Raw genomic sequence first — 13,989 nt, 5'->3', positions numbered from 1 at the left:
TTTTCAGAACTTACAATTTGCAAAGTACATTAATCAACATCTTGTCCTTGTCCTTTTAAAGGACTGCGATTGATGAACATTTCCATGATTGATTAGTTTTCCCTTCTTGGTTCTTGATTTTAGCAATAACAACTTGCCCATGGTGATTTTTTGAATAGCTGCTTTTGTCTAACTAGCATTCCAACATTTGCTGGTAAAGACGTTTATGCATCATTTCCACTGCATGGTATGGCTTGACTACACTCTACTTGACTAACTCTTGGTACCAGGAACATTTCTAGATTTTGGTTTCAGCTGCAGATTGTACGGTGAAAGTGGGTTATGAAACACTCCAACAGTGAGTCTGCATTGGTGCTGATTTGCTCTCTGTTATGGAGTGAGAGTCAGTAGGGTCTTGTTTGGGAAAGATTCTTCATTCTGACGATTCAAGTGATGATTCTCTGATTAATCGGTGGTCTGCAGTCTTTTAACTACACCTTCTAGTATTGGCTTAGCCCACCTGGAACCTCAACAAAGGTGCTGCCAAAAAAGTACCAGGTACTATCCATAACTTTTGCCAATGGAAACTCAAACAACAAAGAGTCAAGTACAGCTGAGCTGAGCTTTGCCCTGCAGCGTTTTACCCTTGAAATGGTACAAATTCCTTGATTATGAAAATTGTTGGTGATTCATTTTCTGTTTTTTGGCAATAATTGATTAACTGACTGAGTGTTTCAGCTCCAGAAAGAAACAGTGTGCTCATTGGGCCAGGTAGTCCTTTCTAAGAGAAACCTCTGTATCACACACACTACATTTTCTAGTACATTGTCTAAAGTGGAATGTTGAATTCAGCACAAATCTCTGTCAAACTCCTCGCATTATGAATGCCCAAATCCTGCTTTTAACATTTTACACCTCTTAGATGTCCAACCATAAGTACTGTCAGGGTGCTGCTCAGCTCTGAACTTGAATGAACTTGATGATATCAATTGGTCTCTGTTAAAGGTTTGCTAAATAGAACGAAAACAGAGTTAAAAACAAGTGGAAGTTGGTTTGGTAGCTAAATAAGCGGCAGTAGAGAGGTATTTTAAGGCAGATAGCAAGAGGCATGATATTTTGACCTTTCAAATGTATCTGATCACTTGAGGTTCTTGTGACACGGTGAAGATCTTTCTGAAAAGTTTTTAAAAAATAAAATAAATGCAGAATACATAACTAGTTGAACCAGATACCTTTTTTAACATTACTATTATATTTTGATAGTGACAAAGAAGGAGGGGGGAGGGGGACGAAGGTTTTCAAGCAACCTAATGTTGTTTCTCTGATACTTACATGGTATCTGCAGTTGTTATCAACCTTTGAGCAAAGTCACAAGACCAATAACAACTCCTTTATACTTAGCCGGTGTGTGGTGTTAAAAGCCTGCTTGGTCAAAAGACCTGACATCACCAACACATGACTGGTAACATTCATGTTAAGGTCGTGAACTGAATGGACACTTTTCTTCTGCTGAAATACAAAGCGCAGCTGAGAGCTCAGACTGAAAAACAGTGGTTGAGTCTGGCCAATGTACTTCCCCTCAGCCCTCAGAACTACAGTGTGTCTGTGGTGTGGGAGGTTGTGTTTGAGAGCCAGGTGGACGTGGAGAGTGGAGGTGTTTCCTTTCTTTTTAGTGCCAGCTGGCACAGCTGCTTCTCGTAGTGTTGAGATTGACACACAGAGAGGTACAGTTGCATGTTAATAGATATATAAGGTTTTTTCACAATGTCTTTCCATTCTGGGGTGATGTGCAGAGTTTATATGCATGTGAGGAGTTGTGTATAATTTAAATATCACCTGGTCTGTAAAATCTGTTGTGCGTGGGAATAGGTGGATTGTCTCCATGTCTCATCAGGGTCAGAGAGTTCTGTAAAAGCCAGTCTGTCTAAGGCTGGTCATCACGCATAAGAGTGAAAAATAAATTGTGGAATTGTTTTACATATGTCATTTTTGAGCTGCAGTCCTGCATGCCAATGTTCACTTATTACCACTGTCATCAATTACATAATCCTTTAAAGCAATATTTTTGGACTAGCCCCCTCCAGGAAAGCTGCCTTATGTGTTGGCCTCTGCTGGTCTGCTGAAGGAGCCCAGGTTGGCACACATTGCTCTAGAAATCACCCATGGCTCATCATGTTTCAAAAACAAAACATCACCTCTAAATATCAAATACTGGATTTTTTTAAAAAGCCAGGTCCTTTTGAGTCATTTGTCTCATGTCTAAGTCTCAAGTTATAAATCCCAAGTCAAAGTCAAGTTGAGTCTTGAATTAGTGTAAGTCAACCAAGTTTTAGGTCCTCAAATTGAGGTGAGTCAAGTCATGTGACTACTATACTACTACTCACTAAACTACCTGTATTTGTGGTACTGCTACAGGACCATAGGAGCCTAAAAGTAAGGACAGAAAACCCTTTTTTTCCCAGGGCGTCAAATACTGCTGTTTTGTCACACCCCTTGGTGAGTAATATTGATGCCAAAGGCACCTTGAAGTGTCTTTATGAGATGCACCAGGCTTTCAACTAACTCATCTTTACTAACTCAAATTTAAACCCATCTGTGGCAATACTTAATGCCAGGAGCACATGCATCAATGTGTTTTAGCCGTATGTCACATAGTGCACTAAAGGTTGACCTGAGCATCACTTTGAGACACAGAGGGGCGTCAAAGCATCGGTATTTGATGACCTGGGAATGAGATAGAAGACAGTCCGATACAGTCAAAGCTGCCCAGCCCAGAAGAAATCACATCGGACTGTTTTTTTTTTGTTTGTTTTCAGGGTTGTGGACTGCAGAGGTTTTAAAGTACAGTATGGGCTGCAGCATAGTATAACAGCTTCCAAGGATACAGAAAATATTACTTGATTCGAAGCTGTTTGTCATACATCCTTAACCCTTTGAAACCTGGATTGACATGCTGCATTCAGATGCCTTTCACAAGTATTTAAACCTTTGAAACGTGACTAAATTGATTTGATTTCTTTCAAACACATGGGGAAAAAAAACAATTTGCAACTTGGCATGAAAAGTTCTACAAATTGCTAAAAGAGATTTACAAAAGGTGAGCAGATGGATTCTGGTGAGGTTTTCACTCTGTCAGCGTCAGCTAGGCTGAGGACAATCGCCAGGACTTTTTCACCAAACACCAAAAAGAGAATCTGTCAAATTTTCTAATTAAATTTTCTGTAAAATGATGTGTCCTCAAAAGGAAGTCTGAATGCTGTTTTCAACGCCCTCTTTACATTTGTAAGATTAAGACTCCGGTCCTGCATTACTTTAAGGGTATTCAGATTTAAATGTATTGATTCTAAGTCTAAGAAATACTGTGAAATATCCACAATGTGTATAAATTGTAAATATATGTAAACTCCCCCCATGTCCCCACAAATTACACAAAAAAGGCAGAAATTGAAATGATATGACATCATCAGGAATATGTGTCCACTTACAACAACTGGTGCATATTTGCGCCTCCTCTGAAGTCTGTGTGTCTCTGGGTGAAACTCAGAGGATGTTGGATTGTAGCTTTGAGTAGAAGCATTGATGATGTTTTGGTGAAGCCCGCCCCTTGAATGATACAGAACACTGAGGGAAGATCTGAGACTAAAAAGAATAAGACAGACTCTGCAGAGAGAGAGTGAGGGGGAGAGCAGCAGCAGAGAGGAAGACGCAGAAACACAGGAGAGAAAGATGTGGGAGATCTGGAAATCAACATCAGGCACTTCACATTATTTAGACGCACAACTGAGCGCAGTGGAGAAAGCACAGGAAGTGTTTGTAACACGGAAAAAGGTACGTAAACTTTGTTTTAGGGGAATTATATAATATATACTGTATGTGTAGGTTTGTGCAGTGTGATGGATATTGTGAATAGTAAAGAACATAGGCGTAATGAAGTAAGACTGCAGGAACTTAGGCAAAATACTTTAGAGCTAACACTGTTGTATGGATCAGGGATCATGTTTTAGGTTAGTTACAGTCAGGAATTTGAAGGACCTGGCTTTGTTTAGAGTTCCTTTTTTCCTTTTATTTATGCAGTCCTTTTTTGCTTTTGGAAATAAAATAAAATAATGTGACTTTTCTACTGCGTCAAATACACTATTAGATCGTAAGAAAAGTGTATCTCATGCTCTAATTACAACAGGAGCAAAACACAAAATTGCAGTCATAACTCCTGGTCTATGTCTCAAAAATACATTTTCAGTGTCATTTAAACTTTTTTTTATTTCATTTTTATAAAATATAAATGCACTTATTATTTTTCTTGTCAGCTTTGTTGTCCTTTCCTTTGATTGTTCTGTTTGAACTGTTTTAAACCACATACATTTCTCATTCATCATTTTTTGATCTAATCAATTCATTCCTTTTTAAATTCAAATGAGTAGAGAAAGGAACAAAACAGGCTTGCGCCTTGATCAGTTAACAGCTGTGCTGTGCCAGTCTATAAATCCCCCCCACTACAAAATGTGCTTTGCTTCTTGTTCCTCCACCTGGATGTTAAAGCTTCACTGCGCAAAATGATGCATGTGCTGTCACATTCATCCACTTACAAGTTTATTTTTAAGACATGTACATACAAGTTGGTTTTGTGACATCACAACTAGTTTGGAGCCACTTGTGGTGCAATATGCAACTTACAGAGTTTGTGTGAATTTGGTACATTGTATCCCCCACTGCGCAAATACAGAGAGATGACTATTCAGTGGCAATATTTGCATATTTTTTGGCTTTTTTAAGGGGGAAAAGCAAATAGCTGTAAGTTAAAAAGGATTTTTCAGCAATTGATTTTTGTGGAAAACACAAACACACACATCAGAAACTGTTACTCAGTGGAGTATTTTTTTTATATATCTGAAAACATCTTAATTTTGTTTTTTTAACTCTTTCACTACACAAGGGCTTTGTTTCTTCAACATTTTGGGCTGGGGGAGGGGGGCAGAAAGTGAAAGAAACTCAGTTTGCTGCATTTAGATGTTTATGCACCAATTTGTACCTTCTCCACATTAACTTAAATGTGAAAACAAAAATTCTCTATTACTCCCGTGTTTTCATTGGGGGTGGAGGGACAAATGCAGATGTTCTAAATTTTTAGGAGGACGTACCCCTGCATCTCCCCCGAAAAAATCTACGCTTAGTCACCACATATAACCTGTAAAAGGAAATAGAAATCCAAGCTAGATTTTACAACAACTTTAAATTGCTGCAGATTGAGTAGTAATATTTAGTGTTATTTTTAACATGTACAAAAGTAAACGCATATACGGGAAGAACAATTACTTAAATACCTCGCAACATGCCAAAAGCACATATTTTGTCATGTAAAATGAAGGACATAAGGAATTGTATTCAACCCTTTCTGCTTAACACCTGCCTTAAACAAAAGCAGATGACTTCAAGTAAAGCAGATGACTTCAAGTAAGATGTCATATGCTTTTTTTGATGGCTGTATTTTCATGTAGCCTGGTGTTCTTCCTCTCTACCTTATTGATTCTCACCTGCGTGCGTGTGTGTGTATGTGTTCATCTGCCCCCAGGTCCCCCAAATGGGCACCTTCATTGGAGTTTACCTGCCCTGCATGCAGAACATCCTCGGTGTCATTCTCTTTCTGCGTCTCACCTGGATCGTTGGCACAGCAGGAATCCTGGGTTCCTTCGCCATCGTCTCCATGTGCTGCATCTGTGTGAGTCACTTATAAACCTAAACTTTCTGCTGACTGTGACAATGATGATGATTGATGTCAAACGAAATATAGTAGGAACACAACATAAAATAAAGAGAGATCTGAGATGGTCTATTTCACTATTTTTTTTTTATCAAAATGTCACTGGTGGCATCTGTGCAAGAAGGAAAGACAATCAGAGTCCCTTTTGGCAATTCTTTATAATTTTACAAAAGCCTGAATGATCAGTTCTTTCAGTCAGTCAGTCAATCCTTCGGGTGTGAATTCATGAGCTCAAAAGAGGGTGCCCAAAATAAGCAGGAAATTTGTCTTGTTTACAGCTGCAGATTGTACGTCAGAAGCTCCATAGCCAAACAGAGAGCTGACTGTTTAAAAAAGTCTGAACTGAAATGCTCAGCACTCATGTGATGTGACAGGAACAATCTGCACCCAACACCCCTCTACAATATATAGCCACCCTGTCAGGCTACCGTGCTTTACACTGAAGACACAGACCTTAATGACGTGGCAGTGGTGGTGTAGGAGACTGTTATGTTCAGAGGAGGATAAAGACACGATCGGCCCCTGGAGACAGACATCTAGAAGGCCCCATTACCTCTGCTACAAAGAGCAGGACACACAAACCTTACCACTGTTTAGTCTCCTTTTGTTGCTTTTTGCATCTCTCTACATTTAATCTCTTTGTCATCTCATTGTTGGATGCTTTCTTTTATGTGGTCATTTGTGTTTGCTGTTGCTTTGCGTTTATTTGTAGTCATTTTGTGTTTGTTTTTTTTTTATAATTTTGAGTGTATTTGTTGTTGCTTTCTGTCTCTTTTTAGTCATTTTGTGTCTCTTCATGGTCATTTTAAATCTCCTCATAGTTGCTTTGCATCTCTTTGTGGTCATTTTTTGTCTTAATGCGGTTGTTTGTGTCTCTTTGCATCTCTGTATTTCTATTTATTTGTGGTCATTTTGAGCCACTTTGTAGTTGCTGTGTCTCTTTGTAGTCCGTTTAAGTATTTTTGTCATCACATTTTGTCCCCTGTTGGTTGTTTTGAGTCTCTTTGTAGTTGCTTTGCATCTTTTTGCTGTCTCTTTGTGTCTCCTTGTAGTCATTATTGCTGTCTTAATAGCTGCTTTGTGTCTCATTGTACAGATAGTTTGTGTCTCTTTGTGGTCATTTTCAGTTTCTTTATTGTTGCTTTGCATGTGTTTGTAGACAGTTGGTCTCTCTGTAGTTGTTCAGAGTCTCTTTGTAGTTGATTTGCATCACTTAGTAGTCATTTTGTGACTCTTAATGGACATTTAGAGTCTATTTGTAGTTGCTTTGCGTCTCTTTTAGTCATTTTGTGTCTTGTTATAGTCAGCTTTGGCTCTGGATGGTTATCAGTCTCTTTGTGTGTGTTTAATTTCTTTGTGGTCATTTTAAGTCTGTTTCTGGTGTGTACTTGTCTCTTGGGGTGACCTTTTGGGCCCTGGGCTGTCCCATTCAGTAATCCATTCATGGTTATATTATGCATTTCACAAGGTCCTGCTGTGTATTAAATAGAAATATTGGTTTATGTAATGACTGAGATATGCTTATAGCACTGCGTGTCAAAGACTGTCATATACTCAACAGTTTGTGCTTACCTTTAAATGTGCATTCAAAGGCTGTTTATTGTCTTTTTTCTTTTTTTGCTTCTGCCTAAGCCTGTTCAGTCACTACATCATACACAGACTATGCTGTTTGTATTTATTGTGTTATGTATGATGACTGAATAAAATACTACTACTACTACTACTACTACTACTAAGACTCAATGAAACAGTGAAAAGTCTTCTGTAAAAAAATATTTATTCATGGTTACTTTATAAATTAGAGTTTTATAAAGATGGTAAATCATTCTTATGATTTAACAAAGTTCTAGAACAGCAACATTTAACGCAGTCCAGCTGTCTGAAGTCAGAGGGAAATTGTGGTTGCAAAATAAAGTGTGAAGGAACAAAGAAGTTTGGGGACTACTGTAGATAGGTCTGTGTTTTCTTACCTTTTTTCCTGATTCCTGATTCTCACCTGACCTTGAAGCCCAACCCATTTCCCCAAAGGCAGACAAAAAGATTTGTATAACTGGGGATCTACTGAGGAGTAACACTCAGATAAAGACCTTGAGCCTAGAGTTTTTTTTTATCTCCCCAGGCATAAAAAATTGTGTCGAGACAGGATCCCACAAGCTTTATTTCCTCCCATCTTGAAAAAAAAGAAACTGAAACAACAAACAATATTCTTCCAAACCAGATTCCTTGAGTCTGTGAGAGAGGACTTCTGTAGTTCTCTGTGGTAAAAGGATTTAACGCCTCCTATAGGTGACTCTGACTGACTGACATTGTCAGAGTTTGCTGGATATGTTGTTACAAAAAAAGCCACTGAAATGCTAATTAAAATGATACTAATTTAAAATAATATAAGGACTTTGAGACTCTGACCTTCCTGAAGGACACACAGCTTCAGTTCTACAGTTTCACCTATTTCTTTCTTATAGCTCAACTTCTTCTGCATATTATTTGTAGACTGATATTTAGGATTGGTTGTTCCTCATCACATGTCATGCAGTGCACGTCTCCAAAATTTGAGCTTTATTTATATAAGGCCGCAGCACTTGCACCCTGAAAAACAGGTTCTTGGGAAGACTTCAGCGTGCCATCCGCATGTCTGCATTCAAAACAATCAATTTTAGGGTGCAAAAATGTGGTGTTTGGTCCATAACTTGTTGATTCTTAAAAAAGAAAAGTTTGGCTTGTATTGTAATATTATTAAAGGGGGGAGTAAAAAAAGTTTATTGTTTATTTATTTTTTTTTTATCATATTCTTTTAAGTAAAAAAGAACCAAAACATCCCAAATAGATTGTTTTTCTGTCATTACTGACTCAGGAGTCTGCACAGAAAAAAATGATACTCAGGTTTATACAGTAATAAGTGATCATATTACACTGTGCTATTACAAGTGAGCAAAAGACATTACTGTTTGAGCAAGCTTGAATAACACAATCGCAGTAATTACTGACAGTGTATTCTGAAATTAGCAGCTTTTTGCACAAATTATGAAGTACAGTTTGCATACTTCTCTCTCTTTTCTTCCATCCGAAATTAAACATCTGTGCTCTTTTTCTCCATGCAGACCCTGCTCACAGCCATTTCAATGAGCGCCATAGCAACCAACGGAGTTGTCCCAGGTACATTATTACATTATGAAAAGTTGCATTTATTGTAATTTTTTCTTTTTTATGTATTTATTTTACTAGATTTCTAGAAATATATAAATATGAAAGCTTTTATCTACATATATTTGCAACTATCTGTCCAACAGCTGCATATCTATCTATCTATATATATATATATATATATATATATATATATACATATATACATATGCAGCTGTGAACATTCACGTTTTATGATTTATAAGTTACCTTGTAAGAGCTTCTCTTGAGGACAACAGAATGAAAAATGGAGATCTGTTCAAACCCAAGTAAATTATAAAGGAAATTATTATCATTGTTAGAACTTACTTCTCACATAGACAAGTTTGTTTTTGTTTTGTTTTTTTACAAATAAACATATAAATAAATACAAATACAAATAAATATATAGAATTTTAAATAGTGAGGGAGTCATGTGTCTCCTATACACAGTGGAAGTTAAATTGCAAAATTAAATGTGATTGAAAGTTTAACAAAATAAAGTTTAGACTACCAAGGAATACATTCGATTTTTTTTGTTTCAAAGCCGGTGGCTCGTACTACATGATCTCCAGATCACTGGGTCCAGAGTTTGGAGGAGCAGTGGGTCTCTGTTTCTACCTTGGCACCACCTTCGCTGGATCCATGTACATACTGGGCACCATCGAGATTCTGCTGGTATGTTACCACTCTGACAGATCAGAGGTCAGCCACACCAGCAGCATTTCAGTCATGTTACGTTCACTCTCTTCCTACTGTCTCCCCACTGCCAGACGTACATCGTTCCAACAGCAACAGTGTTTAAAGAAGGCGAAAGTGCAGCAATGGCCAACAACATGCGTGTCTATGGCACATGCTGCCTGCTCCTCATGGCTCTGGTAGTGTTTGTAGGGGTGAAGTAAGTAGCCGCATGTACACACACACACACGCGCGCGCGCACACAAGCACAAAAAGTCACATATTCTTCTTTCTGCAGGTATGTGAACAAACTGGCTCTGGTATTTCTGGCCTGTGTGGTTCTCTCCATCATGGCCACTTATGCAGGAGTCATCAAGACAGTCATCGAACCACCAGAATTCAAGTGAGTTAACAGATGAATAACTATTTCTCATTAGGCATGTTTTTAAGACTGAAATGTTTTCTTAAAAAATACCAAATTTAACTCCTCCATTGCTATGTTTGAATGACTGATTCCTATTGCAAGTTCAGTGTGTCTAATTTAATTAGTTGATAGGTATACATGGACACATGTCCCCCTCACTATTTAAAACGTGCATTTGTCCCTGTGAAAATGACAGAGGACTTTTATTTTGCAAAATTACCCCTTAAATGGGCAGGCACATACATTTTTTTTTCGAGTATTTGTTGAAAAATGCTAAATTAGTAGGCCAGGTTTTTGTTTTGTTTTGTTTTTTCAAAATATGACCTTTAGTTTCCAAATTACAGTTTGCATCTCAGTTCATTGCCCATTTAGGATAGATATTTTACTCTTTCCCCCTATTGGCAACGTATCCTCCATGATATAGACACTGAAACCTAATTTTTAAAGCTGTTATTATTTTTAAATGAGAATATATAAAATCATTCTTTAAAAAAAACATTTTTAAAGCAAAATTTCCCCCCAAATATTATAAACATATAAAAAAAATAGTTAATAAAAAACGTACCTGATGGTCATCAACTTCGTTCACGCAGGATTTAGTTTTGGATTGTGATAGCAATTATGAGAAGCTTTTTAAGGGTTAAAACATTAACCCTTATAAAGTAATGCAGAAACAGCACAAATTGGTACATATCAATTTCACCAGAATCAAACGTATGCTCTTGACAATGAGACTGTCTGTGGTACTCTACATGGCAGAAATACTCATTTGACTGCTTACGTCACTCGTGATATGTTTTGTAGCACAAAATAACATCATACGAACATGTTAAAAAGGTTAAATACTTGATTTCCATTGGAGGAGGTCTCTCTGTGGTGTGTTGGTATCACATATGCCATTTCTGATAGACGCACCACAGGTTCAAGAGTTCAGGTGTTTCCACTGTAAAAACCACAATGGAAAATTCCTCTTCCATTCACTTATACTTGTCCTAAGGCATCTGTTTCCCAGATAACCAGATTTCCATCTTCCACAACAGTTACAGAAGCTTCTTTTCTTACCACACCGCACTTTTCTCTCTTCTCTACAGCGTCTGCCTGTTGGGAAACCGCTCTCTGAAGAACGAACTGTTTGACACATGCGCAAAGACGGAGGTCGTGAAAAACAAGACCATCATCACGGAGCTTTCGGGCCTCTTCTGTAACAGTAAATACCCCAACGCAACCTGTGATGAATACTTCAATTTAAACAACCTGACGGAGATACAGGCCATACCTGGGCTCCTGAGCGGAGTCATCAAAGGTGAGCAGGAGGAGAGAAGATCAGATCGGTCCACAAGAGGTTCATTGCCCCAGAGAATAGGCGGGTTGCAGATTTGTGCAAAACTTAAGTGATTTTTTCGAAATGTCGATAAAAAACAATTGTGAGATGACTGCATTTCCACTGAGTGATGTCATGTGACTTCTCCTCTCACAATAACATTCCAAGAAGCATGGTGATGGATGTTCAGGACATCAGCAGCTTTATTTCTATTGCAGCCACCGCAGTAGCTGTCATTATTTCCAATCCAAGGCGACTTAGGTGTGTTATGGAGCCATAATAGAAAGACAAGCCTCTTATATGTGGGAGCGGCCTCATATGAGGGATTTCTGGGAGGTGATAGTCCATGGTTTTTTACAGAGGAATTGTGGATTCAAAACTTCCAGATGGTCTGCTCAACTTTTGAAGAGTTATGTGATGCAATAACAGCTCTTGTAGCGCCTGCTGCATCATGAGGGAGCCAGTTCCTACTGACATAGTCATAGCATCATGTGACCTTGAAAAGTGTTTCCAATGCAGTTTTGCAAAACATGGCTTTTTCAAATCGCCTTAAATATCACCTCATGCGAGTGTAAAAACTTTTTTTGCAATTGAAACTAACGTATTTCCAGCTGATGATGCTTTTTATCTGTGTGTCTTTCCGTTAGACAACCTGTGGGGCGACTATGGTCCAGCTGATACATTCATAGAGAAGAAGAGCCAGCCTTCAGTCGAAGCCCAGGACGTGTCCAATGACATGAATCGGCCCTACGTCTTCAATGACATCACCACCTACTTCACTCTGCTGGTGGGAATATACTTCCCCTCTGTCACAGGTAGATCAAATACCAAACAAATACTGACATGGAAGGCGATACTGATATGAAGTGTTTGTGATAAGAAATTCCATAATGTGTCAGGAAAACATTTGAAGAAGAGACAATATGCATAATGAGAACTTGTAGTTTTCTTACATTAATTTCATTTTTCTTTTAAAGGGCTACTTTTGCACTTTCATGTTTACATTTTCAGATTATGGCATTGATCCTTTTGTGTGAGTTAAGGATCCTAACAAAACATCAGTTTTGTGCTGCATTCATGCGCCAAGAATTTAAACCTCCCAAACCTGAGAAAATTGGTTTGATTTCTTTTAAAAACATGGGGGGGAAATGCAATTAACAACTTGGCAAGAAATGTGGGATTTTACATATTCACAAAAAAAATGAGGGAAAAAATGTCTAGAAAAATTCTTATAATTGTATATTTGAAAAAAAATGTATTAAGGATATTTTTTTCTTTTACTTCTTTCTTTTTCTTCCTTTTTATTTATTTCAATTTTATTTCTATCTATTTTTTGGGGCCATTTCTTGCTAACTTGATCATTGCCTCCTTCCCACGTTTTTAAAAGAAGTAAAGTAAATTTGCTCAGGTTTCAAAAGGTTTAGGAGCTTTATATGACATTAGGAGCATATCTATGGTTCAGAGTCTGACCTGGTATGGCCTTCACATGGTTCTAAACATGGAGTTGGTGGGGAGCCTGACTGGACATGCACTAAAATGTACTCCTGACCAGACCAGCTTTAATACTTTAATACTACTTTAATACTTCCCCCAACATTGACTCTTTTACATTGTGTGTGTTTTTTTTTCAGGTATAATGGCTGGTTCTAACAGGTCTGGTGATCTCAGAGATGCCCAAAGGTCCATCCCAATAGGAACCATCATGGCCATTCTCACCACCTCTTTCATCTGTATCCTCCGGACTCTTTGAGTGTGTGTGCAGCTGTTAATAGTGGGTACACAAAATAGTTTAACCAATCTCTGACACAATGCATGTGAAGGAGGTGATGGAAAAGTACAGTTACATGTGTATTTATTGTGTCATACTGTCAGAACAGATTTGTTACTGCGGTAAATACACAGTGCAAAAAATACAAGTATTTTGATTTTAACTTCATGGTCAGACATCTCCTGCGTGGTTTTGTTCGGAGCTTGTATAGAAGGAGTGGTGCTGAGAGACAAGTAAGTGTGAAATTTCTCTTTGATGTGGCTCACAGAAATACATATTTCTAGTATACAGTCCATATTTTATTCATGCTTGTGGGTGTTTCAGGTTTGGACTCTCAGTAAAGAAGAATCCAGTGATTGGTATTCTGGCCTGGCCGTCTCCCTGGGTGATTGTGATTGGCTCCTTTTTCTCCTGCTGTGGGGCGGGGCTTCAGAGCCTCACTGGCGCCCCCCGCCTGTTGCAGGCCATCGCTCGGGATGGCATCATCCCCTTCTTACAGGTAAGTGTTAAAAATATAATTGCTCTTTGTGTGTTACAGTCCCACATGCTTTTACTATCAAGCACCACCCAAACACAAAGTGACTGTTGGTTTATATTTCATTTTAATTTGGTTTTCAACAGGTCTTTTCAAGACTTTTGCCTCAATAAAGCTCTGAAATATACCAATTTCTAACCTCAGTCAAATTCTAAATTAAGCCTCTTTCCCTCTGGACAAAAATCCAATAACACCCACTAACATCAGGCTTTTGTCTTTAGTGGGAAATGTTACTCTGCGTTCCAACTCCAATTGACTCCGGTTTACAATGATGGCACACACAGGTGGACGCGCTAATCCTTGCCCCTTTTAGGAAACCGCATCTTTCCATATTATTCTGCACCAAAGCTAAAAGAGAGACTTAATA

General features: G+C 38.2%; 1 protein-coding gene across 4 annotated transcripts in view; it reads left to right on the top strand.

Annotated features, from left to right (window-relative positions):
• The window catches only part of LOC121951285 (solute carrier family 12 member 7-like), a 38,912-nt gene that overhangs the window by 10,157 nt on the left and 14,766 nt on the right, over positions 1 to 13,989 (top strand). For all 4 annotated transcript variants that reach the window (XM_042497551.2, XM_088085091.1, XM_088085090.1 and 1 more), the window contains exons 4-13: positions 5,549 to 5,695; positions 8,836 to 8,890; positions 9,444 to 9,574; positions 9,670 to 9,794; positions 9,873 to 9,977; positions 11,090 to 11,301; positions 11,967 to 12,134; positions 12,951 to 13,049; positions 13,263 to 13,320; positions 13,412 to 13,586. In XM_042497551.2, the coding sequence (XP_042353485.1) occupies positions 5,549 to 5,695; positions 8,836 to 8,890; positions 9,444 to 9,574; positions 9,670 to 9,794; positions 9,873 to 9,977; positions 11,090 to 11,301; positions 11,967 to 12,134; positions 12,951 to 13,049; positions 13,263 to 13,320; positions 13,412 to 13,586 (1,275 nt within the window). The remainder of the gene's footprint in view (positions 1 to 5,548; positions 5,696 to 8,835; positions 8,891 to 9,443; positions 9,575 to 9,669; positions 9,795 to 9,872; positions 9,978 to 11,089; positions 11,302 to 11,966; positions 12,135 to 12,950; positions 13,050 to 13,262; positions 13,321 to 13,411; positions 13,587 to 13,989) is intronic.

The sequence above is a fragment of the Plectropomus leopardus genome, chromosome 12 (genome assembly GCF_026936395.1).
Source record: "Plectropomus leopardus strain MGB_pleo_1.0 chromosome 12, ASM2693639v1, whole genome shotgun sequence".
Classification (NCBI taxonomy): Eukaryota; Metazoa; Chordata; class Actinopteri; order Perciformes; family Serranidae; genus Plectropomus; species Plectropomus leopardus.
This window is presented reverse-complemented; position numbering and strand designations above follow the sequence as displayed.